We start from the raw sequence: 25,801 nt of genomic DNA, 5'->3' as shown, positions 1-25,801 counted from the left end.
CCCACTAAACCCTTAATGCCCAACTAAATAGAGCATTAAAAATGTTCTAAACATTGTATCCCCAAACCTTCCTCTCTTTTCTTGATCTCAACTCTCATAAATACAACAACTCCATGCGTTCTTTGGGAAGCTTTAGCTCCCAACCAATATGGGATTAAAACCTTTCAAGCCAAAGTTGGTAAGAAGAAGAAAAATAAATAAAAATGGAACATGTTTCTCCTCTCTCATGACTAATCTTTTTACACTACAAGTGGGTGGCCCAGGGAAGAAAAGGGTCTGAATATATCATTTCCCCAAAAATAAAAATAAAAACAGGACTTCAGCCTCTTTCCTATTATTAAGTTTATATAATGGTATCTTTTAATTTTTTTCTAAACTTTAATATTAAAACATTATCAAACATAATTTTAATATCAACAGTAGTATCCTCAATATTATTGAAAGTATAGTAATTAACAATCAATATTATCGAGCAAAAACCCGGGAGGGTGTGGCTCTTTGGCGTAAAGTCATGGGTTTGCTCCCTAGTGACGAGTGTTCGAATCCCCCTTGCTTACCCGATGCGCATGGTTTCCAGGTGATTGCGCGCATCCATAGGGAAATAGTCCTACCCTCGAAGGGGGTGGGGACACCCTTCGTTACCAAAAAAAAAAAATATATATATATATATATATATATATATATATATATATATATATATATATATATATATATATATATTATCGAGCAATCACACTAAGAATTGAGTCTAAATGCATGTTTGGCTACACTGAAAACTTTTTTCCAAAAAAAAAAAAAAAATTGCTTAAAAATTGAATCCAACATTTGTTAACCCAGGTTTTAAGGTAAAACTTTTCATAAAAAGAATTGAAAAAACAACCCATGCTAAGATTACTGACAGGAAAAAAGTCAATTGGAGTGTAATAAGATTATATCATTTACTAAAATAGTAGGTATACAGTCATTTACAATTTAGTGTATAACTAGGGAGATCAGATCTGCACTCCCATGTTTTGATAATGCCACTCTACATTTTCTAATTGGGTGTTACACTTCCCAGCAAGCTATCAACAACCAACCAAATAAATTTAAATTAAAAAAAAGGGGTTTCAATATCAAAACCATTCCCCCTTGAAAACAAGAAAACCATTTTTTCTGTTTTGCTGATCAAGTAACTAATGGCAATTTGTGACAATCACAATGAGACTGATTCCTCTTTTTTACAACATGTGGGAAGATAACATTCATCTGCATGCTGAATGATGGCTGACAGTCAATCCTCCTGCATTTCATACTACAATTTATGTTGTTCACTATAGTGATTAGTGACTGGCAGATAAAAAAAAAACTAAGGCCGTGTTTGGCAATCTTGAAATTTTTTTATGGAATATTAGCTTACCAAGTGTGGAGAGAAGGGTAGCGAGAGTGGGAGAGGGAGAGAACTGAGAGTGCATGAGCGAAGAGATGGTGCGAATTGGCTGAGAAATAAGGAAAACATATACTATATTTTGAGTAGAGTTTATCTTTTCCCTATTATTCTATCACTTACTCACCCTTTCCTCACACATTCCCTCTCAATTCTCTACCTCTCCCACCGCTTGATAAACTAATATGCCAATGAAAAAATTTCATGGCTACCAAACATGGCCCAAGAGTTTTATAAAGCAAGTATACTGACCTGTAAACATTAAGGAATTGACGGCAACGATGGAAACTCTGAGAGCTGGAAGTGCTGTTGAGATTGAATAAAATGGGCATTATCAGTGTAGCAAACACAATGCCTTCTCTTTGAAAATAAATCGCTTTAAAGTCACTACAAAAATTGATTTGATGTTGATCAATTGCAATGCAGATGGTGCAATCTAGTTGGAATTAAGGATACCTCAAAACTTCACAGATCAAATACAAAGTGCACCCATGTCTGGTGTGTCTGCTTTAGATACATGGGAAGGCGCACTCTTCGTGGGTTCACCTTTTCTACCCTGCTTTCTTCCTTTTTTATTCTTACTAGCACCAACTTCTGGGGTACTGGATATTCAAATACACAAAACAGTAAGTTCTACTTACCAAAATCAAACTAGAAAGAGAAATCATCCGCGAATAAACAGCACACCAGATATATCTGTACTATTACTCCTAATAGAGAGCCTTGTAAAGACAACCTTGTTACTCAGTGCTAAGAGTTTTTATAATTGGTAAACAACTAAACAAAGTTCCTAAATCACTAATTTGTCAAGATTATGTCATTGATCAAAGGAAATTTCTAATTTGCCAAGATTATGTCATTCATCAAAGGAAATTTCTTATTCCTAATCATTACTAGAATTGAAAAATAAAGATAAATATCATCTTGGGTGCACTGACTTCAATTGAGTAAGTCATAAACTGAGTATCAAGCCCTCAGTAAGAGGATTTTCTTACATTAGGGAACATGGTAAATAGCCTACATATCAATATCTTAGACAGGATGACTACATTTTGCTTTTTTTTGGCATCAATGGAACTTAGGGCTCTTGGGATATGAAATTGTTGAACATTTACTTCAATACACAACTAGAAAACAGAGAAAGAGCAGGGAAATATCACTAACAAGTCTCTTAATCCTTACGAATGATTTCCCATTATGCCCACCCAAGTACAATTGGTTGAATGCCCAAGCCAGAGTTTTTCGTTCTTAGTTCACCTTAACTTTTAACGAAAAATCAAGTACCACACTGAGATACTACACTATCTTACATGTAAGCTTTATTGTGTTAAATTGCGAATGAGGCAAACATGTGAGATCAAACCATTTATGTCACACAACATAAGGTGGAGCAACTCATCCAAATAGAGAGGTCTGTATAAAACTTTGGGAAAATTACAGATAGACCCCTTGTGGTTTCGCCATTTTCCACTTTAAACCTTGTGGTTTGGAAGTTACCAAAGACACCCCCTCAACTTTCTGACATTCTTAAGTAGACCCCCTCCGTTGACGATCTGTTAGTTTAACCTGATGAAATGACTAAAACTAACCGTGGTTAATATTTTGAGGACAGAAATACCCTTTATCATTGGTTTTAAGCCATTTGCAAAGGGATTACGGTTACACCATTTCCCACCGCCGCCGCCACGTCCAGCCACCGCTGCTGTCGCCATCTCTGGCCACCGCTGTCACCTTCACCACAGACAATGAAACCCCACCCTATGGCTACATCAAACCCACATTTCAATGAAAAAAAGCATTGATAAAAAAAAAAATCCCTAAAATAGTGGGGTTTATGTGCAAATCATGATAATGATGTGAATGAAGACAAATAAAACTCCTAAATCGAGGGTTTATGTTGATAAATAAACAAGGGTTTGAATCAAACCCTAATTTTCAGTTTTAAAGTATGAAAACCCTAATTTCAGTTGGGGAAGACGAGGGCATAACAGTCATTTCCCCCTTTCCGTCCACTCCGTCACGTTAAAAAAACTCACGGAAAGTTGAGGGGGTGTCGTTGGTAACTTCCAAACCACAGGGTTTAAAGCAAAAAATGGCCAAACCACAGGGGGTGTATATGTAATTTTCCCTAAAACTTAGTCACTGCATAACTTGCTTTTATGTCATTTTATCAATTTCCTTTTAATCGTTCACTCTAATTCCTTTTTTAGTCACATATGGGTGTGTTTCACCATAAGAAGCTGCAGTTAATGGAAATACAAAAGTAATTGCAAGGGTAAACGATAAAGATGGGCTAAGGAATTAAATACAACAGCAAAATGTAGGATTCACTCAAATAGATAAAAACAACTTAAAAGAATTCAAGTATACATTACAAAATCTTGGGAGAGTTCCCCTCTTCCTGACCCACAACAAGCCTTGTACTTCTTTTTCGAACCACAAGGGCAAACCTTGTTTCTTGGGATCTTCTGTAGGAAGAAGAGAAGAAAAAAATAACATGCATTTGTAAATCAAATCAATATATATATATATATATATATATATATATATATATATAGAGAGAGAGAGAGAGAGAGAGAGGAAAATGATTGTGAGCTCGAAGCTCATATAACTTATATGAGCTTGAGGGCCCAAACACATGTGGGCCCACATTGTTAGGATGATCCAAAGCATTCATTTGAAAGACCCTTACATAGATAGGGTGTGTACAAAAAATCAGATCCATAGGATCATCCTAACCCATCAAAAGTGGAGGGCAAAATGGACAGACACCGTTTGCCACAAATCTGCACATTTTTGCCCTCCGCTTTTGGAGGGGTTAGGATGATCCAATGGAGCTGATTTTTGGTACACACCCTATCTATGATGGGGCCTTGCAAATGAATGGTTTGGATCACCACAAAAAATGTGGGACCCATCTGTTTGAGCCCTCAAGCTCATATAAGCTATATGAGCTTCAAGCTCACAATCCTTTCCTCATATATATATATATATATATATATATATATATATATATATATATATATATGGCTGTTCTGACTTACATCTCGAATTGGAATGTCAGTACTAGCCTTATTGTGTTCACATGTCTTGGACTGAGGAGGTGCCTCCTTGGGCTGTTCACAATTACCATTTTCATCATCACCTGCAAATTCACAAATATTGTTCTCAGGAATTTCTTGGCAAGGGAAAATCTCAGGATATATTAAATTTGTTTTATTTTTTCGGGTTTAGATCGGGGAAAAAACTATAAAAATTATTTAAAAGTCTATAAAAGATTTTTTTGAAAAATATAAAAATATAGAAATTAAGAAAAATTATAAATTATAAATACCATAAAAATATCGTGATATTATCGTGTCAAATGAAAATATTTCTATATTTTTTAATTTCTCCGGTCAAATTGATGAAGCAAAAAAGAGGTAGGGGCAGACCGAAAACAACTTGGGTAGAAACAGTGAGGAAAAGACTTGATAGCTAGGAACATAACAAAGAACATGACCTTGGATAGGATATAATAGAAGAAAATGATCCGTGTAGAAGAACCCAACTAGAGCCAGGATTAGAGCCGGATAGATTCCTTTCACATTTTTCATGAAATTTTTCTAAAGGATTCATTTAGCCGACCGCAACTAGTTTGGGACAAAGGCTTTGTTGAGTTGGAGTTGAGTATCGGAGATATTTGTGACAGAACAAATACTCAGAGTTCTTAGTATTGACACGATATCAGACAAGAGGCAAGACCATAATTGCTCTAAGACCACAAATGTTAATTTATTTATTGAGCACAAGAAAGAAAAATTGCAGAAATAGGATCATAGTCGTAACGTTTCAGAATATGTATCATCCATGGAAGCACCAAACCCTAAAATTGTTGACCATAAATCTGAGGAATGAGCCTCCCAGAAACGGTCACTTAGTTATCCTTCTTGTTGTTTACAAGCACTTCCCTAGGATGCATTACCACTCAAGAACAAGTACTAGCTCAATTTTAAGCACTCTATGCACGAATGAAACGATAACTTCTTCAACCAGAAATAGTATGAATAATCTTTTTGGTAACGATATTGGCCTACAAGTATCTTGTAGTCTAAAGTAGAAAACCATAACTAAAATTTACCCTTGAATTTCATCATTTCTCTGGCACTTGCTTTTATCTTCAGATGGGAAAAAGGATATTCCTTAATCGCAAAACAAATAGTAGCCTCTAAGATGTCCTGTTTGTGACTTTCAAGAAAGTGCTCCAGATCAGAGCTACAAGGAAGATATCCTTGATAAGCATGCAACCACCTATTTATATCAACTATCAACTACTAACTACAATATATTACTAACAAATCCCAAAATCAGAAAAGAAGTATACAGTAAGCAACCCTCACAGTCAGAGAAATGAATTTTCTTTCTCAATAATTATGAACAAAGTACTACAGATTCGCCATTACCATAAGGCCATGTTTGGATGGCAAGAATTTTGTGAAAAAGTTTGGAAAGAAAAAATATTTCTAAAAGTTCCAACTTTTCTTACACACGAAAAAGATAATTGGAACCAACCCTATTCGAATTTTATTTAGAGGGGCTTACAATTTATGAAAATATCCATCCAAATTAACCATAATCATATCATTTCCCTTTAAATTGTGGAAAGAAAAAAATTTCTCAGGAAATTTTTTTTCATCAGAAATGTTTTTCTTGCAATCCAAGAAGAGCCTAAAGGATACCTTTTCTATAGGGAAGCTCATCATGCTCAACCAGCTTTACATCTGTTTCTTGTGCTGCTGTCAGAAATTCTATTGCTGCATCAATGTCTCCATCTACATCTAGTAAAACCTGCATGTAGGGTCCATACAAACAATCAACGTCAGAAGCTTTATAATACCAAGATAAGGAAAAAACAGCAATTTAGGAAACCTTGAAACTTAGGCTACATAATTTTATTTTGCATGTAGACTTCATGAAGATTCCAAAGCGGAGGTTAAAGTAAGGTCTAACAGCTCCGTTGAAACACCATTCAAAAAAAAAAAAAAAAACCAACTTCGTCGAAACCAAGTCATATAACCTAAAATGACTAAGTTCCGGCCTCGGATGGCATGAAACATGTACTCAACAGGGGGATGTTAATGCACACATGTTTGGTTTAGTTCAGAATGTTTTTTTTTAATGGTTGCAGATTTCATTAATCAACAAAGGGGCCGATCGACTAAGGCAGTCAACCCAAAACAGAAAATGAGAACAAGTTCAGAATGTTCTATACAAACAATCAATGTCAGAAGCCTCATAATACCAAGATAAGGGAAAAAACCAATTTAGGAGAGTATAAAACATAGGCTACATAATTTGATTTTGCATGTAGAGTTCATGAAGATTCCAAAGTGGAGGTTAACATCAAAACCAAAGTCATATAGCCCAAAATGACTTGGTTCCAGCCTAGGCTGGCATGAAACACGGGGATGTTAATGCACACATGTTTGGTCTAGTTCAAAATGTTTATGTCAGTGTTGGTAAAATGCTAGAGTCTTACCCGAAAGGATTCGAGCTAAAAAATGTATTGACCAACACAATCACGTTAACACATGATTTTACCTAAAGTGAAAAAAAAAAAAAAAAACACTAAGCAAAGGAAAAGTATTATCACTCATTCCAACCACCTCGCCCCCCTGCGCGCACACTCACACACAGACACACACACACAACAACAAAAAATGGCTCCCAAAAGAAACAATCAAGAAAAAACAATGATTATAGCGTGATGCCGACAAAAAAAAGAAAAAAAAACGTTAGCACCCCATTTGTAAGGATTTTGCTTTTGGGGAAGTTTCCAAGTTCAATAGCTACGTTTTTAGTTTAGCCAGATCTGTGGTAATATGATAGATCTATGCATTTGGTGCTCTCCCACGTCAGTATCATATCATACCCTTTGATTTTCGGAGGCCTTTCTGATGAAAGTAGATCTCTGCTTTTCTAATATATAACCATATATTTCAAGGCCACAGATTAGAGGCTTATGCTTGGGCCATGGCCCATCCATAGCAACACCAGGCGAATAAATGATTTGGATCATTGGAGAAGTGGCCCCAGTTGTAGTTCTGCGGCATACTTTTTCCAAGGAAAATATGTGCATGCATCGAATAATAACTATATAAATGTACGAATATACATACATATATGTATGTGCGCGCGCGCATATGATATACTTAAAGTTTTTACATTAGAATTTAATGTAAAAATACAATCACATTACATATGGATGTAGTTCTATTTGACTTTTAGATCATTTATGTATGAACTTTTAGTACATGATACTCACAAGAATACGGCCCAATTGCATGGGAATTTGCATTATGAGATGGCCATGTGGCCTAAAAAAGTACAAGGTGGGTATTGTTTCAAGTGCAAAATTAAGCCTCTGCCACTGGGCTGTGATGCAACTAGCCTATGCAATCCCTCATGTGGACCATATTATGCTGCAACTTGCTAGTATTGGACATGTTAAGTCATCAATCTATACTATCCATTTGGAGTACCCACCACAATGCAAAATTAAATCATTTGGATGATCCAAACCATCAAACGGCAGCCTGAAAATGAAGTTCGAAACAAAAGAGAATAAGGCTTTTCTTTGCTTTAAGTATCTATTACAAAAACATTGATAGGATGGTTAGGATTGTTCTTTCAGAGCAATTTTTGGTCATTTGCAATTAATGTGTAGCGCCAAAATATGGTGAAAATGGGTTGCACTAGATCATTCCATACACATATGCACCCACATACATGGGAATAAATGCAAACAGGCAACAAAACAAAGGTGGTTCCACAGACTGAAAACTGACACCTCATAGGGACCAAACACCTCACCGATATTTTAGGCAATTTGGTGTGTGTCACAGAAACTTTTCTGGTCCTGATTCCTAGGTGATTGACTAAGCAGCCAAGAGGGCCCTACACTTACGTCTAAGCCTATGTCACAAATATCGTTATCAGAATTTCTCGGCAAGGGAAAATCTCGGGATATATTTATTTTTTTATTTTTTTTGGGTTTATTATCGGGAAAAAACCATAACATAAAATTATTTGAAAATATATAAAAATAAATAAAGGGGAATGATAGAATGAAGGGCACCCTTGAAAAACCAGCGTCAAGGGCGCCCTCATTGGTCAATCCGTCAATTTCAATAAAATGCATTTAAAAGGTGGCACCGAAAATTACAGAAACTGCTTTGGGAAAATCTCGGGATATATTAATTTTTTTATCTTTTTGGGTTTATTATCGGGAAAAAACCATAAAATAAAATTATTTGAAAATATATAAAAATAAGTAAAGGGGATTGATAGAATGAAGGGCGCCTTTGAAAAACCAGCATCAAGGGCGCCCTCATTAGTCAATTTCAATAAAGTGCATTAAAGGTGGCGCCGAAAATTACAGAAACTGCTTTCACTTTGAAGGAGTCGTAAATGACCTTGCTGAAATAGACCAATGAGAGCGCCCTTGAAGCTGGTTTTAGCAAGGGCACCCTTCATTCTATAATTCTTCATAAATAAATTAAGAAAAAAATACAAAATACAAAAATATCGGGATATTATCACGATAAATGAAAATATCACTCTATTTTTTAAATTCTCAGGTATATATCGGGATTTTGTCTTTTTCTCTAAATATCGCGATAAAATCGCTATATTTTGAAACTGTCGGAGATATTTGTGACATAGATCTAGGCATATTAACAACTGTGGTTCCAACTTCCAACTGTTTACAAATGATTCATAAAGCAAAATAGGATAGAGGGCATTATCTCACCTGCTTCACCTTCTCGGCATTCTCGCACCCAGTTCCAGACATGACTATTTTAACAGATTGTGTATCAACAACATTCTTACTAGAAATGCCTTTGGATTTGGTGGTTTGAGCCTTTGCTTGATGGGATGATGTAGCGAGATCAGCATCCGCCTTCCATGAGAGTAATAATCTTAGTCATACACAGCTTTAATCAAATTTTTAACTTTTAAACTTGGAAAGTAGTATGGATGACATATTTTTATTGATAATTCTTAAAAACTAATGCAGATCTTTGAAGAAGGAAACCTTAATCACAATTGGTCTAGCTGGTCCACTGCAAATATCTTCCTTTATTCGGACACTATTGTAGTGTTCCCCGTCATGATATGACCTACGGAAACAACTCTGGTAGAATTACCAAATATAATAAACATAACTGATAAAAATTTGTGGAAAAAAAAGGACATTCCACGAGCTCTGTAAATCAATTGGGGCATTATAATGGAGACTTTATATCCATCATTAGATGGACAAGTTTGAGGAAGAATTTCAGCAAATTGTGGATGGGTGATTTACTTAGGAATTGGAGGGAGGTGTAAGAGTCGTGCTCTGCTGGTGAGCACAGAACTGAGACAGAGCCATCTTCCTCTAGACATCATTAAAACTCAACTTTGATGCTAACTCTCATAGGAACTCGGGACCAACCAGTGTGGGTGGGGTTTCAAAAATTTTGATGTTATCTCTCATGGGAACTCGGGACCATCCAGTGTGGGTGGGGTTTCGAAAAATATACCATGGAAATCATTAAGGTTCTTTGCAGCCCGATTGGAAACATAGTTCAAATGAAGAAGACGTGAGAGCACTTCTTACCTGGTTAGGCATTCTCAATGAGGATTTTCCAGTGCTTTATTGGTACAAGACTCAGGGAATATGATGGCGTGGGCTATGTGATTTTGGGTGTGTTCGTGGAGATGAGCAAGATTTATTTTGGAAGTGCTTGATCTTTGCCGGGAGACTTCCAAACTCTCAAACCTAATCAAGATCTCCCAATGACAGAGCAGATGGGCTAACGAGATGACACTAGGATTGGTCTTTTCATTACAAAAAGGATTCTTCTATGATCAAGAACTGACTAAGTTGTAATCTTTTTTTATCACTAAGAGGCATTTTGTCCCACTTTATGATTGTACTGATCATGTCATGTTTTTTTATTAACGGAGTATATATTTATTTTTTTCGCTCAGCAATCCTTTGATCTGGGTTGTGCTTCTTTAAAAATGATTTTATTTGAAACTTTTGAACTTTTAAAAGCTTAAAACTTAAATCACTTAGAATTCAGCACTCAGCAGCATTGTGAAAATTACATAATATGACATAATAACTCAGAATTACAAAAATAAAACACCTAACAAAAATTTCTTTTACAAATTTTTTGTCGCCCATTAGTATAACATCTGAATGACTAGGGTTATTCTTGAGACTTCTGTAATGTGTGGCACACCAAAAGTTTTGTAAAGATGAGTCTACCAACCTTAAAATGGGATATGTAAAGAAACATAATCTCCTTCATAGGAAGTATCGTTGTGGAACCATTGCGCACTTTAGTTTTGTTAGTCGCACCTCCATTTGGAACTTAGAAAAAAGTTGCATCAATCAATTCATTTATTATAAACCTCTCTAAGCCATGAAATACTTACAAGTGAATCATGCGAGCACCTTGATTAACAAAATTCCGTATGTACCAGCGAGGTGACATAGTCTGCATCAAGAAAATAGTGAGCATACCCCAACTTCCCTATTAGAAGAAAATGTGAAGGGTTAATTAATCAGGCACTCAATCACAGACACATGCATATTTGTATGTTTGTTTATGTCGATAGGATGGGGGTTGTTCCCTCCCTCTTCTTTTTTTGTTTTTGTTTCCTGTGATTGAAATCCTAAAATTACTATGATCAGACAGAGTCATTCAATTGTTGTGAAGTTTGGGCTATAGCCCATCCAAAAAATGGGGCTCATTAAATAAACAGTGTAGATCATGTAAATGTGTGCCATGTTATTGCATTAAGAGGCACTGATAACAAAAGAGAAAAAGGTGACTAACACGGATAGTTTCTTTTGCCATTCAAAACATTCAAAACAAAAACACAGATACTGTATATATATATATAGACATACGCATGAAATGGATGTACGAATATACGTGTATGCTTCTATACATATTTGCTTGCATGCATGTATTTAAATATGACATGAAAAACTGCAAGTTTAATATTTAGATAGCAAATTGAGAAAAAACATAAAAGAATATATATCTCTCTGCAGGGTGAGCATGACAGATTTGTTACTTGATGTTACAATCTTGAGCTCCAAACTCGCTAGACCAGAATCACAGTCTAGGGTCCCCTCAAAAGACTTACCCCAATTCAAAAGGAGAGTGGACTCTGTTTTCAGAAAGTCTCATGATAAAGCCAGACAAAATGACAAGATGAACAAATGAAACATGGTGCACATACAGGAAGATCTGAATAACATAGCAATGCAATTGCAATAAGTACAAAAGCACGGGGAATGGAAAACCACAATACATCATTTTCGAAACAAGTAGTCAATGAGAAAACGCTAGAATTTCAAACACAAGTGATCTATTAGTGCCCCTCTTGATGTGAGTCAGTTATCTTAGTAGCGGCTAGATTTTTTTTTTTTTCCTATTGGACTATTGGGCATCTGTTATTTTCTTTTATTAGCATTTAATTTGGATTATTAGTATTAAATTTAGCCTAGATGTCGGGATGTCGGGATGTCCACATCACCTATGGCCGACCATACCCTTTTTCCCCATGCCCCACCTTCCTCACATTTTTTCCAAGCCCTACGATCACTTAATCATAAGCCCACATGTCACCCATTAAAAATATGCCTACTCTTTTTAGTAAGTACGAACCTTGGCAAAAGACTCATTGGCCTCATATAAAAGACCTAAAGGAGGAAGCCCCTAGAAGTCTTGGAAATGGTGGAAAACTCCCCCCTTGGCTGCAAGGTATCTCCTCTCCTCTCTTTCTTCTCCCTCCCTCATCTTTCCCCTTCTCATCTCCCTTCTTCTACTATTCCATCTCCTTTTTTTGCCTAATTACATCCTACATCCATTCCCTTTTCTCACATCTTACATCATATATTCATTCCCTTTCTCTCTTCTTTCATCTTACTCCTATTTCCCCACATTTTCTCCTCCTTTTCACCCTTCCCGATTGGATTTATAAATCATTCCCACTTTTTCCCCATTTTCACGATTCCCGGTTAGGTTTCTAAATCATTCCCTCATTTCCCCCATTTTTACCCTTCTCGGTTGGATTTATAAATCGTTTCCCCCTTTTCTTCTTGTCTTTTCTTCCTCTTGGTTCCCCTTTTCTTGATCTTGATCTTCTTTTCTCTCGTTGATCTTGATCTGTTTTGGATCTTGATCTTTTCTAGATCTTGATCTTTCATTCTTTATTGATCTCTCTTATCTTGATCTTCCTTGATCTTGACTCTCTTTCCTTCATCTCTCTTTATCTTGGCTGAGATCGACTCTTCTTTCCCTCACTCTAGCGTTCTCTCTTTCTCCTCTCAGCCATTATCTGCAGTTGGCGATCAAGATATGAAGCCTGACATGTCACTCCCCAAGTACAGATCTCATTTCCTTCATTTCAGTAGCCTACTCATATTCTTTACCTCTTGAACCTTTCACATCCTGTTTTACATTCCCTTAGCTAACCTTTTCCAGATCCTATTAGTTTTTGCAATCACTTTGCCTTGACTCCATTACCGAATACCACACCCTAACTAGCCACCTGTAGGTATTGCTTGAGCCAAGACTATTTCAAAGATATGATTTTTATCATACATTATCTGAGATTTGTTATATCTTTCTTATCTAGGGTGCTTAATCTTATTTTTGGAATGCATATTGCTGTTTTTTTTATTGAATTAGAACTCATATTAGATCTAACCTTTATTACCCACTGCCCTATATACACTTCTATTTACAACCCCATTTCTTTGGCTGTCCATTTTCCACCCAGGCCTTAGATTTTTCGGCCCTAGCTTCGTTTATTTCCCATCTTTGCACACTGTGGACAATTAGTACATCATTGTTTCGTCTTAGTTACATATCTGATTTCTTTGGCATGACTTTGTGTTTGCAAACTATGTTTAGGCTGAATTTAAACTGGTGAATTAACTCCAAAGCTTTATAACTTTGCAAACCCTAAGTTGCCACTTGATTAATTTTGGGTGTTTAAATGTGTTCGTGGAATGAATGTGTAGGGGTGTAAACGAGCCAAGCCAAGCCGAGCGGAGCCTGGCCTAGCTCGGGCTCGGCTCGTTAAGATTAACGAGTCGGGCTAGCCGGCTCGGCTCGGCTCGTTAAGGATTCGAGCCGAGCTAGAGCGAGCTTCCGAGCCCGAGCCCAAACTAACACCCCTAGTGGTTTTTAAATTGAGGTTTAGGTCCTTTTATGCTCCTGAAGTTCTCGTAATGAACTAGCAAACCATACGTTTGTACCAATTTGGTATCAGACCTAGATTTGCATCAAAGTTGGGATTAGAGAGAGGTTTACATTAATTTGGTATTAGAGTCAAAATCACATCAAAGTTAGTATCAGAGCTAGTATCACATCACATCTATTGGTCCTTTGATCACTGTGTTAAAGTATAAAAGATAAATAACGCCTTTCTCCAACAGCTTAAGCTTTTGGAGAAGTTGGTAAGTTAAACAAGAGGATGCAAAAGTAACGGAGAAAAGTAATTACTCGATGAATGCAGGTATTGCTACGGGTAACAAGACAAGCGGCTTGCAGTTCCATATGGCCAGCCCATGAGCCATCCTTCTCCATGGATTTGCAGTACTCATCAAATGGAACATCATCCTCAATAAATGGCTCAAACTCTGCCTGGTTCTTCTGTTGAAAAAAGTTCCAATATCTGATGTAATAATTTGCACGTTGTCATAAAATTTAACAATTTAGCATTCAAGTATATCCTAGATGCACCTCTATACTCGACAAAATACAATTTACAAAAATAGAGTTGCATATACCAAGTTATGCAATTAAATGTAAACAGCATGTAATGAGATGAATTAAGTGTAGAAAATATCATTGTCAGGTCTTAAATTGCTGTCCGCAACAAAAGAATGCATCATTAACCTAGAGCTGCTCTTCATGACCAGACTTTCCCATATTGCAGTCATCATTGTCATGGAAAAACATCCAAACAAGCCTAAGACAAGTAAAAAGCATGATTCGAAATATCCAGTAATATGGATACGCACCATCCGATATGTATCTGTATCTATCGGTGAGATCAAATAAATTGCGGACCCCCCATATTGGTTCACGAAAACTCGTGTGTATAGGCCAATATGCTATGTATATCAACCAATATGACCAATACAAGGGCGAAATGGGGTCTGTATCATGTCATGTTCACGTGAATGCCATGAACCTCATTTTTTCAATTTTTTCTGTTTTTGCCATTTTGAAAGGGTTTTTCTTGATTTAAGCCTATGATCTATGAGATTAAACCACGAAAAATAAGATTTTTTTTTTTGAATGACAAACAATCACGAAAAAAATAAGATTTTAACAAAAAATTGATGGAAATAAGTCAGATTCACGAACTTTTGGGGTTTATTGGTTGGAAGTAAAATTCAGATTTCTTCTCCTCTTTTTATTGATTAGTTGGAATGCACCAAAAATATACATGGCTCATTGGATATGCATGTTCAAGACAAGATTTGAGGAGATTTTGGTGTTATCTATGTAGATTTTATTTTCTTTTTATTTTTGGGTTGTTTGAATTTGAAAAGTGTTTAGGATCAGGAATCCTTAATTAGGAGGTTTCTAGAGTCGTAATAGAGCAATATATTGTCTCCATAAGGGGGCTTTGGACTGGTTTTGTAAGAATCACAAAATTAAAATTTATTTAAGGCACCACTCAAATAAAATAAAATTTAAGCAAGGAGTTTTTATATCCCGCTCTCCTTGTCTTGTATTGAGGTATGTGCTTGGTTTTGTTTTAGGATAGAGTTGAAGTTAAAAAGCGTGATTTTCATTCTACTTTTGTTGCACCGGCAATGCTACAAATCGATTTATGAGTAGAGTAGATCATATCATCATACTATGTTAGTGAGATGGGGTTAAGTAACTACAAGTCTTATAGTGTATGTTCAGGATATTGTTGTTATATGTGATTCTCTTAAAAAAATTCAGAGGCCAAGTATTATTTGGGCGAGGTGTTTGATATTGAAGATTTAGGACACTTAAAATATTTTATAGGGCCAGGTATATTTGTCTCTTAGCATAAGTATGTTCTAGACCTCTTGAAGAAAACAGAGAAATTGGGAGTGAAACCATCAGATACTCTGACAGAACAAAATCACCATCTTCATGAGAAGAGTGAAGATCTATAACAGGATGTTCAGATGCATAAAAAAATTGTAGGGAAATTGATATATCTCGCCATCACTTGGCTAAACAAAGCCTATGTTGTCAGTTTGGCCAATGAATTTATGCACAAGCCAGAACAACACATCTTTAAGCAATGATAGGATTTTGATGTGGTTGAAACCTGCTCTTGTAAAGGGAATTTTGTATTGGGAAAAAAAATGAACTCTATGAAGTAGAAGCTTATTGTGATAAAGATTGATAGTTTTTTTTTTACGGGATTGGGCCTGTAGCTCAATGATTGAAGCTTTGTTTCTCAACCTTGAGGTCGCAGGTTCGATCCCCCCCCCCCCAAAAAAAAAAAAAAAAAGATTGGTAGTTTTCAAGTTGTATAGGAGGTATACTACAAATCACATGGATAAACACAAAGTCAAAAACCAATATGCTGAGACAAAATGAAGTGCATAGGAATGGAGTAGGTCGGTTTACTTTCATAACATAAAGTCAATTGAATACGAAAAGATCTAAACTCCAATAATACTTAAAACTCCATTTTGTTTGGACTCAAATTTGAACTGAGACTTGGTGCCTCTAGGGTTACAAGGCTATGAAGCCGGTATGCATCACATCATCAAAAAAATGGTGATGTTGTTGCTGTTGCAGACCTTATTTGAAGATTAGGATTTGATGAAAAAGAACCATTCCCTATTTCCAATTCTAATGCCATCCTTAGCTCGAACTAATCTAGTTATACAGACGATGAAGAATAATAGAGAGGATGAAGACCTAGGCTTCTGTATTTTTCTGGGAATAATGTGGCCTCGATCATATAGCAGAACAAAAGCAAAAAATAGTAGCCCTTATTGAGATGCAGCATCTCCTTGTCAACCCTTGCCATTAACTTCGGCTGGATGGGAATGCTCTCGAACCAGTTCACTGCCTTGTGGGTCTCAGTCTAGGTACTGGTCTGAGTCAGTCTGATTCAGACAACTTTACCTTCTCAAAAGCATAGTCACAGATATGTCCTATTTTTTTCAAAATATTGCGATTTTATTGTGAATATTTGATAAAACGACCTAATCCCAAAATAATCCCGAGATTTAAAAAATATAATGATATTTTCTTTTGGGAAATGATATCACCACTACTGTATTTTGATGATCGCACTCCTCATTTTATTAAAAAGTAAGGTATGGCCCGCACCATAGGATGATCCAAACCGTCCACTAGATAGGACACAGCCAAAATAGGTTGTGCCCCAAAAACCATTTCCATAGGTTGATCCTAACCCTTCGATCTATAGAGGGTTAGGATCAACCCTCTATAGATCGGAGGGTTAGGATCAACCTATTGAAATGATTTTTGGGGCACAACCTATTTTGGCTGTGGCCCATCTAATGGACGGTTTGGAATTTTGGATCATCCTATGGTTCGGGCCATACCTTACTTTTTAATAACGTGAGGAGTGCGATCATCAAAATACGGTAGTGGTGATATCATTTATCATTTACCATGAAAAATATCGAGATTATATCCCGATATTTTTTATTTTCTCTTAAATTATATATTTTTAAATAATTTAATTTTTGGGATTTGCTAGCGTCCATCGCAGAAGACATTTTGCGGATGGGATGTTGCATGTGCGATGGACGTTAGCAAATCCCTTAATTCTTATCATTTTTTACCTATATAAACCCGAAATATATATATATATATATATATATATATATATATATATATATATATATATATAGAGAGAGAGAGAGAGAGAGAGAGAAAACGGTTAGTGCGCTTAAGCTCACCATTTTTTTGGTGCGCTTAAGTTGTTATAATGCCTCCCATTCGTTTAAATGTTTGGGTCCCGCTTAAGCACACCAATGGGAGGCGTTATAACAACTTAAGCGCACCAAAATAGAAAAACCCATGCGATGCACGGGCTGACAAAGAACTGTACGGACCACATCATAGGTTGATCCAAACCGTCCATGTGATGGAACACAACAGAAATAGATTGTGCCCGTAAAATCATTTCCATAGGCTGATCCTAGCCCTCCAATCTATAGAGGTTTCCATAATATGTTGTTCATCTTAAGGTGCCCGGAATTCGTCAATATTTTGAAAGGCGTCCTGAATCCGTAGTATTATGCAATATGTTCACAAAAATCCGTAGTACTATGTAACATATGTACCAAATCCGTAATTTTGCAAAGAAAAAACCTCACTATGTTGACTTTGTCCACATTTTTTTTACAAAAGCATAAAGGAGGGGGGTAGGATTGAAATTATGTAGCTTTAATGGGTGCCTTTGTTAAAAAGCATAAAGGAGGGGGTAGGATTGAAAATATGTGGGTTGAATGGGTGCCTTTGTTAAAAAAAATGATGTGTATTTCTATTAGAATTTTGGGAGAAATTAAAATAATTCTCTCCTTTTCTCTTCTGCTATATAGTATATAGATATCCAGAGATTTTCCCTTTCTGAGATATTATCTCGATAACGATATTTGTGAACTAGCTCCAAAGTAAATGAAACAGTGAGAAGTCTGGCCAAACCAGAAAATTTTATGGAGGATGAAGAGAAAATATGGAAATGTTATTCATACGACTCAAAACGTCAAATAGAGGAACCTTGCTTATCAAAACTAGGTAGTGAATACTAGTTCTTAAGACCAATGACATCCTAAAAAGAAGAACAAGAACAAACAAATACAAATTGTTGAATCGTTTTTTGTTGGGGTAAACAGTTGCGTACCATAATATATTCTACCACCATACGGCGATATTTTCCATGTTCTTCTTCATTGCCTTCCAACTGATCAGCTAAAGCCCTGCAAACTATCTAACATAATCAATTTGAATTATAAGAATTTCAAACTGGGTATAAAATGAAATGTATCGCCTGAAAAAATAAAGCAGATCTATTTATTGAACCATGAAGCAAGGTAAAAAAACACACTAATTAAGCTCAGTACTTTGTCGAGGATTGAGCACCAGTTTCAAGAGCCTCAGTGAGTTTTGGGTGAATTTCTCAGTGGAGAGAGTGAGAGAGGGAGAGAGATTATTATGGTTTATTTTTTCTTCTGCTTATCTGGCAGGTATATGATGTAAACTACGATTTGATTAACACAGTAAAACCAGTCCACAAACCCTAGATGAAACAAGAAAAGTGCAACTTTCATCCGAGATGATAAAACTCACAGAAAAAAAATGAACCGTAGTTGCAACAACAAAGGGTTGGTTAAAGCTGAAGTTTGATGGTAATAGCAAAACTGTCATGGGCATACACGACTGAAAGAATTGCCAGATGCAAGGAGACCATTTTAGACCCAGACAGAATATGTATTTTTGGCTTAAGAAGAGATTGAGCGCCCCATAAGGCATTTTTTATTTTTCAGTGAGATGGAATCACTGAGCCTGAGTTTTGGGCCGTGCTCTTTCTCTCACCTTCATAGAGAAAGAAACAATAAAGCGGATAGACTAGCTAACTAAGAGATCTGGTGCAATGGTGCATTGCCTGCAACTAAATGTCAAAACTGTAATCATGGTATTATTTTGTTTTTGTTTTGCATTGTTTTTTTTTTATTTGATCCTTTTCTCACTCCTTTTATGTATTTTTTGTCTGTTCTCAAGAAATGACCTCGGGTTTTTTCCTTTTAATGAATTACTTGTTCAAGAAAAAAGCGTTACCCACCAACCTAAAGAAGCAATTCCCATCTGCTGTCACTTGAATTACTTTCAGACCCAAAGCATCAAGCTGAGAACGGAACTGTGCAATGTCACCCTGTTTGCCATGCTTCTTCACCTGTCAAGCATATAATACTTTATGTTAGACTAACCACTCAAAAAAAATATACTTGATGTTAGATTAGAAAGTCTTGGCCAGCAAGGGAGTCAAACAAGATTCAATACACTACTACAGTGAGCATAGCAAACTAAAGCAGGATAAATAGAAAAAAGACGGCCTTGAGTAAAGCAAATTGAAAAGTAAAGCATGGCTTCAAATAAGAAATGATGGGACCGTGATTCCTCATATGTTTGCCTTAAATCACAAGAAAGCTAGAAGACAAAACCTTACTCTCAAGAAGATGTTCATCTGAAGAGATGTTGGAGAGAGATTTGCACTGGCTGAGAGGAGTATATGCCCCTTTTCCACATTGGCCCCCTCCCCCTCTCAGGTTATTAAAGCTGAATTTTGATGGATCTAGTATGGTCATCCGAGCCCAACTGGAGTGGGAGGTCTTCCTAGATATGATTCTGGCTTTCTCTGGTCCTATTGGTGTAGAAGACTCTAGTGAAGTGGAAATTCTAGCTATCCTCTATGGGCTCTGGCAGATAAGCAGTCAAAACATGGCAATCCAATAGTGGAAGTGACTCCCTCAATGTGGGCAGGTGGGTGAATCAGATTTGATCTTTTCGTTGGAGATTTGTCGATGCTTTTAACAAGATTTTGAACTGTGTTGAGGTCCACCAAGTGACATTCCAGCATGTTTGGCGGTCAGCTAATAGTGAAGATGAACATTTAGCCTGTTCAAGGGTGGAGAGGTTACGTTTAGAGTTGTTTGATTACCTCCCCTTGAGACAGCTTTGGACTCCTCCAATGAGTTTCTTAGCTTGTTCGCTAAGATCTCTAGCCCCTACTTTCCTAAAATCGATTATCCTAAGGAGAATGTTTGGTCCTTGAGCGCTACAGGGTTTTCTTTTTCAAATCCTTTTATTACCTAGTTACCCCCTTCTGAACAAATTTTCCCAATATTTGAACGTCCCTTGCCTCTCCTAAAGCCATGGCGTCTCTATGGTGTTTTTCTCGTGGAAAAATTCTCACTGGGTACTAGCACATTACAAGGCAAATTTGTGATTCTTGCAGTTGTGTTCTTTGTGGCTTTCCATTCGAAACCCATATGAGCTTTTTCACTCAGTGCCCTCAGTCTCATGTAGTTTTAGATTCCCACCGAAACTGACACAAAATGGCCAAACTGTTTCTATTTCCGCCCCTACTGAAACACATATGGAAACAATTATTGTAAGTGTATTAGTGGTATACTATACGTCTATACTAATGTGTATTACATAGTTATATTTGGCTACTGATACTGGCACTACCACTATCTGTAGTGCCCTCCGGCTCAGATATTGGCACTACGAACTAATATTGGGCCACAAAACGGCTGGAATACTTATATTTATATGAATTGCATTGTGAAATATTGTGTATGTATTATGTGATTGAGAAATCACAGCAAGGAAGCAGGATTCTTCCTGGGAGCCTTCGATTCCCGCTTTCGATTCCCGCTTTCAGTTCCCGCTCTGGCAACCTTGAGCAGGATTCTTCCCTGTGAGCCTTCGATTCCCATTTTCGATTCCCGTTTCGATTCCCGCTCTGGCAACTTTGAATCACAGTGCCAAAGAGACCGTTGTTTAATTTCAAGCAAGTTAGCACATGTCAGCTCAAATATCGTGCCCATGATCAAGTAATCTATATTCTACGATTAAGATTTTCTAACAAAATCAAGCACCAGACCCAACTGTTATAAATTGTAAATATTGTTTTTAGTGTTAAGAAAACAAATAACCAAGAACATCAGCCATGATATCCAGATTCTGGGCAAGCATTTTAACAGAGACCCATTGAAGGAAAGATTGCAAAGTGAGATTGATATAGTTTTTAATAGATGAAGACTGAAAACATGAGTGCAGATAAAAAAAAATTAAAAAAAATGGAGATGAAACTGAAGGCTTACAGTGGTTAGCTTTTTGGGTTTGGATTTTTTATGCTTTGCTTGAACCATGGTGGGAGATTTAGATGCTCAGCACAAATGCTTAAAACTGGTTAGTTTCTAGGGTTTTCGTTGTGCTGTTCTGGGACCCAGTAACTCGATTCGTCCAATCCTTGATTCCTATTTGTTAAGGTATGGAGATTGGATGGGAATCTGTAGAACCAACTTAGTATTTTTGGAATATGATTTGGGATTGGACAAAAAAATGACACTGGAATTGGACACAGTCGAATAAGGGCAAAAATGGATTTTGGGCCATAAAACCCTAATTTGCAAAGTTTGAGAATTTATTTGGAAACCCTAATTCGCATAGCCCATAAAAAGAGTGGGCCCACCTTGTTTGGGTGATCCAAACCATTCATTTGTTGGGCCCTAATGTAGATAGGGTGTGCCCATAAAATCTTTTTCCTTGGATGCTCCTAAACCTCTGATTTGTGGAGGTTTAAAATGGACGGCACAGCAGAGCAATGGATCAAGGTTTATGATCATCCTTTGTTTATGGGATTCACTACTCTGATTCACGGTTTTAAATTCGACCGAAATCCGAAATTTCGGATTTTGGTGAGGACTGAAACCGAAATTTACCGAAATTTCATTTTTCGCCATTTACAGAATTTCGGTCCTAAATTTTGATTAAATGCTATTATTTTATTTTATTTTAAAAGTGTTACAAAATTTCAGCCGAAATTTCAGAATTTTGATCCGAGATTTTGGAATTTCGGTCCTGAATTTCGAACCAAATTACCAAATTTCGGACTGAAATTTCGGATTTCGCCTGAAATTTCGGTTTTTGGTGGGGTCCGAAACGGTTACCGAAACCGAAATTTTAAACCATGCTCTGATTTAGGGAGAGATAAATAAGAGTGGTGGAAATGCTAGAAAGTGGTTGAAAATATCAACACCTTAAAATGATAAAAAAAAGGAATTTTATTACAGTAAAAATAAAAAAACAAGTAGTGAAGCATCCTAGAGAGAAAATAAGTAGATAAATCAAAATCTTTGTAGGGAACCTCATCAGATTTTCGAGTTGGGAAACTTACCCTTGGCTGTAGTAAGTCTAAAGGTCCAAATTTTGATTCTTTTACTCTAATCTAAAAGGGTTCAAATTCAGTTTAGATGATTGGAATGCGTTAGGCACTGGTCCTACCCGGTAGAAAGACTCAAAACAGGTCTCTACTAATATGTAATGGTTTCCAATCATAATCCATGTGCAAGTCTAAATAATCATGGCATAAAGCACCAACCAAATACATGTGAAACACCCATCGTATCAAGCATCTAAGAAAATCCAGAAAAAAGCAAGCACGAATTCAAGAAAAATTAGAAGTAAAGGACTAAACAACTTGGAATTGTTATCATATTTTAGTTCGACATTTTGACTTCTCCAATCAGTAGTGTTAATCCCCGATTGGTAAACACATTTACTGATCATTCTGCAGAGCACAACCATCGTGAAGCATTCGTTTAGAATAAGGGATTTGCTAGGGACCATCGCAGAAGGCATTTCGAAGGCCCCGCCAAATTCACATCAGAAATCGCCAACATGAACACAAACGAAAGATTGAATTGCGTATAGAAACAAAACGAACCACTTCTATTCTCGGAGGTTGTTGCATGAGAAAGTCATATAGGCTCACTTTCCAACAGATTTTGTCTTATTCATCTTGTTGGGACCCAGGTAGAACTCACCTTTACAAGCTAGCCGTTAAGGGGAGAGTGCCTAAGCTCTTACAAACCCATCCACATCTCCTTACTTTTCAGATGTGGGATCTTTTGCTTTTGCGTAGAACCCCCAACAATCTCGCCCTCCACATGAAAGAAACATGGACAATCTTGCCCCTCCACATGGCAGCAACATGGAAACTACGCGATCTTCTCTAAGGGAATTTCGCCATCCTTGAAGGCACACCGGGTTTACCACCCCCTAGCTCCGATGCCACTTGTTGAGACCCGAGTAGAACTCACCCTTAAAAGCCAGCCGTTGATGGGAGGGTGCTCAAAACTTATAAGCCCATCCACATCTCCTCACTTTTCCAATGTGTGATATTTTGCTTTTGCGTGGAACCCCAACACACTTAAGTTATCTGAGTGGTTGCTCTCTCATGCAATAGTCAGCCCATGAAATGCCTTCTGCGATGGTCCCTAGCAAATCCCTTATATTAAACATTATCGTTGAGAATTTTAACACACAAAATTACTAGTGAAAACTGTCATTAATTTGGAACTTAAATAAAATTCAATTAGGGTTTTATCTAATTGAATTTTGCAAAAAATAAATGATTTGAAAATGATTGAACCAAAATCCAAATCACTAATCTAATCACATCATGCAAAACTAAAAAAAAACCTAATAACTTTCAAACATTTCAATGGTGAGAATAGATCTGTCATTTCTTGAAATCTCTTTTCTGATTCAAAATTGTGGTATAACGTGTACCCCCTCTTGTTTCAGTCATTGAATAGATAGTAAACTAGTGACTTTCAAGCACATGAAATCTCTGAATTAGTTTGGCAACATAATTTAAAATAAACTAGCTAATAAGTAATCATACAAACTAATGAAAAAAAAAATATAAACTTTAGGAAAACTAGACTCCACCTCTTTTTTAGGGTAAATATGAAAGTGGCCCGAGCTTTGACCAAAGTTTTTATTTTCCTTGGATCTTACTTAAATTCTTCGAAAAAATGTGAAAGTGGCGTTGTTTGTCTTGAAATCCTCTTTTTAGATAGGGTTTGGAACATTGGGGAAAGTATTCTAGGGTAAATTTGTCACCCAGGTCATGTTTGGCAACCATGAATTTTTTTAATGATAAATTTAGCTTCTCCAGTGGTGAGAGAAAGGTGGAGGATGGAGAATTTTGAGAGGGCACAAATGACTAGAGGGTGAGAAATGCCTAAAAACCAAGGAAAAAATCAATCATAATTTTAATGGAGTTTTTTGTTTCCTTGTTTTTCAGGTTGTTCTCACCGTCTACTCATCCATGCCCTCTCAAATCTCTCCTCCCACCCGCCTTACTCCTTTCTCACTACTAGAGAAACTTAAATTTTCATGAAAAAATAAATCATGGTTGCCAAACATGGCCTAAAACTCGAGCTAGAAATCAAATAGGGAAGGTTCTAAATTTGGGTTCTTTTGCTAAGATAGGTTTTTTTTTTTTTTTTATGAATAGGATTGAAGTTGGTTTGGAAAACAATGGTCTAGATCAAAGATTATTTTAAGCCTTAAACTTACTCCTTGGAGATTGGTTCTGTTGTCAATTGACGTGAAGGTGTTCCAATTAAAAATTAGGAGTGTTGAAATTAAATTGAAGGTATTAGCAAATTGACTGCAATTTGGTTAGTTGATCAACACAAAACTAGGTCTTTATGAGATTTTTGCAATCTCTTTTGAGACATCAAACCTATCTTGAAGAATGAAGGGTTTATCTAATATTTTGAATTAATCTAAGCCATTGGTTAGAAATTTTATGACTATTTTTAGAGAAATATATACTTTTGAAAACAAGTTAATCTTTCTTGAGCACGGCTAGCAAAACGGGAATATGTTTTGTTAAAAATGACGGGGATCAATTACTAGTGCCATGTTGGCAGAAAAAGGCAATTAATAGAGCTCGAATCCCCGTGAAACGCAACTAATACATTGAAAATTACCAAATCCAAGGTCATTTCCACTGTTGTCTTTATTTGCAAGACGGGATTCCGTTTTCAAAGTGTTTTCCATCTTTCTTTTACCTTTACTCAAGATACATTCTTACATTCAAAGAAACTTTCAGCATCTTTGGTTGCCGGGTTTTTTTTTTCCTGGAATTTATGTGGGTAAAGGTAGGAGACAAAAGAGGGGACAGGCATTAATTAGAGAAAGATATTATGATGAGTGAAGAGAGAGGGTAGAGAGAGAAAGAGAGACCACCATTTTCAAGACAAGATTTTGCTGATGTCACCAAGAAAAAGCTAATGTTACCACTAAATATTCTCCCACATAAAGCCTAGGAAAAAAAAAAAAACCCAGCAACCAAACGGAGACCTTAGGATTAAACTAAAGTCATACTAGGTGGGACAAAATGAGGTGTGGGCACCTAACAAGAGTAGAAATAAGTGATAATGCTAAAACGACCTCCAAATGCAACCTCATGGAAAGATTATCGTTGGAGCAAATCAACATTAAGGTAAAGGATCCATCCTGGAAAAATCTTCTCTAGTTTACCGGAGATGACCTGATGGCAAGATCTTGAAGCCATGAGTGGATTGCCCCCACCACCCTCCGCGCCTTTGAGAAAATCTTGATTGTCCAAATCGATAGGTTTAGTTAGCAATTTTTCATAAAGTTGCCCTTTCAAATTGAGGATTTTTCTAGATGACCTAATGGCAAGATCCTCAAGCGATGGGCAGATTCACCCCCCCCCCCCCCCCCC

General features: G+C 36.6%; 1 protein-coding gene across 8 annotated transcripts; it reads right to left on the bottom strand.

Moving 5' to 3' along the window:
- Positions 1-913: 913 nt before the first annotated feature.
- LOC143857769 (SEC-C motif-containing protein / OTU-like cysteine protease family protein) lies at positions 914-21,639 on the bottom strand. 8 transcript variants are annotated; one of them, XM_077368268.1, is made up of 13 exons: positions 21,354-21,637; positions 19,311-19,417; positions 18,368-18,443; positions 13,984-14,133; positions 10,895-10,992; positions 9,504-9,588; positions 9,219-9,368; positions 6,145-6,253; positions 4,471-4,571; positions 3,802-3,894; positions 1,883-2,028; positions 1,679-1,732; positions 914-1,294 (listed from the first exon to the last, which is right to left on the bottom strand). In XM_077368268.1, exons 1-11 carry the CDS (start codon positions 21,399-21,401, stop codon positions 2,008-2,010), a joined length of 1,038 nt encoding a protein of 345 aa, XP_077224383.1. In that variant the 5' UTR covers positions 21,402-21,637; the 3' UTR covers positions 914-1,294; positions 1,679-1,732; positions 1,883-2,007. The 8 variants fall into 8 exon arrangements, with proteins under 8 accessions (XP_077224383.1, XP_077224400.1, XP_077224391.1 ...); XM_077368285.1 differs by having other exon boundaries at positions 3,797-3,894; positions 19,307-19,417; positions 21,354-21,634; XM_077368276.1 differs by having other exon boundaries at positions 3,797-3,894; positions 18,368-18,450; positions 21,354-21,634.
- Positions 21,640-25,801: the final 4,162 nt, after the last annotated feature.

The sequence above is a fragment of the Tasmannia lanceolata genome, unplaced genomic scaffold, assembly GCF_043159265.1.
Source record: "Tasmannia lanceolata isolate RefF3 unplaced genomic scaffold, GAP_Taslan_0.1 ptg000003l, whole genome shotgun sequence".
Classification (NCBI taxonomy): domain Eukaryota; kingdom Viridiplantae; phylum Streptophyta; class Magnoliopsida; order Canellales; family Winteraceae; genus Tasmannia; species Tasmannia lanceolata.
The sequence above is the reverse complement of the archived record's forward strand: the minus strand, read 5'-3'. Positions and strand labels throughout refer to the sequence as shown.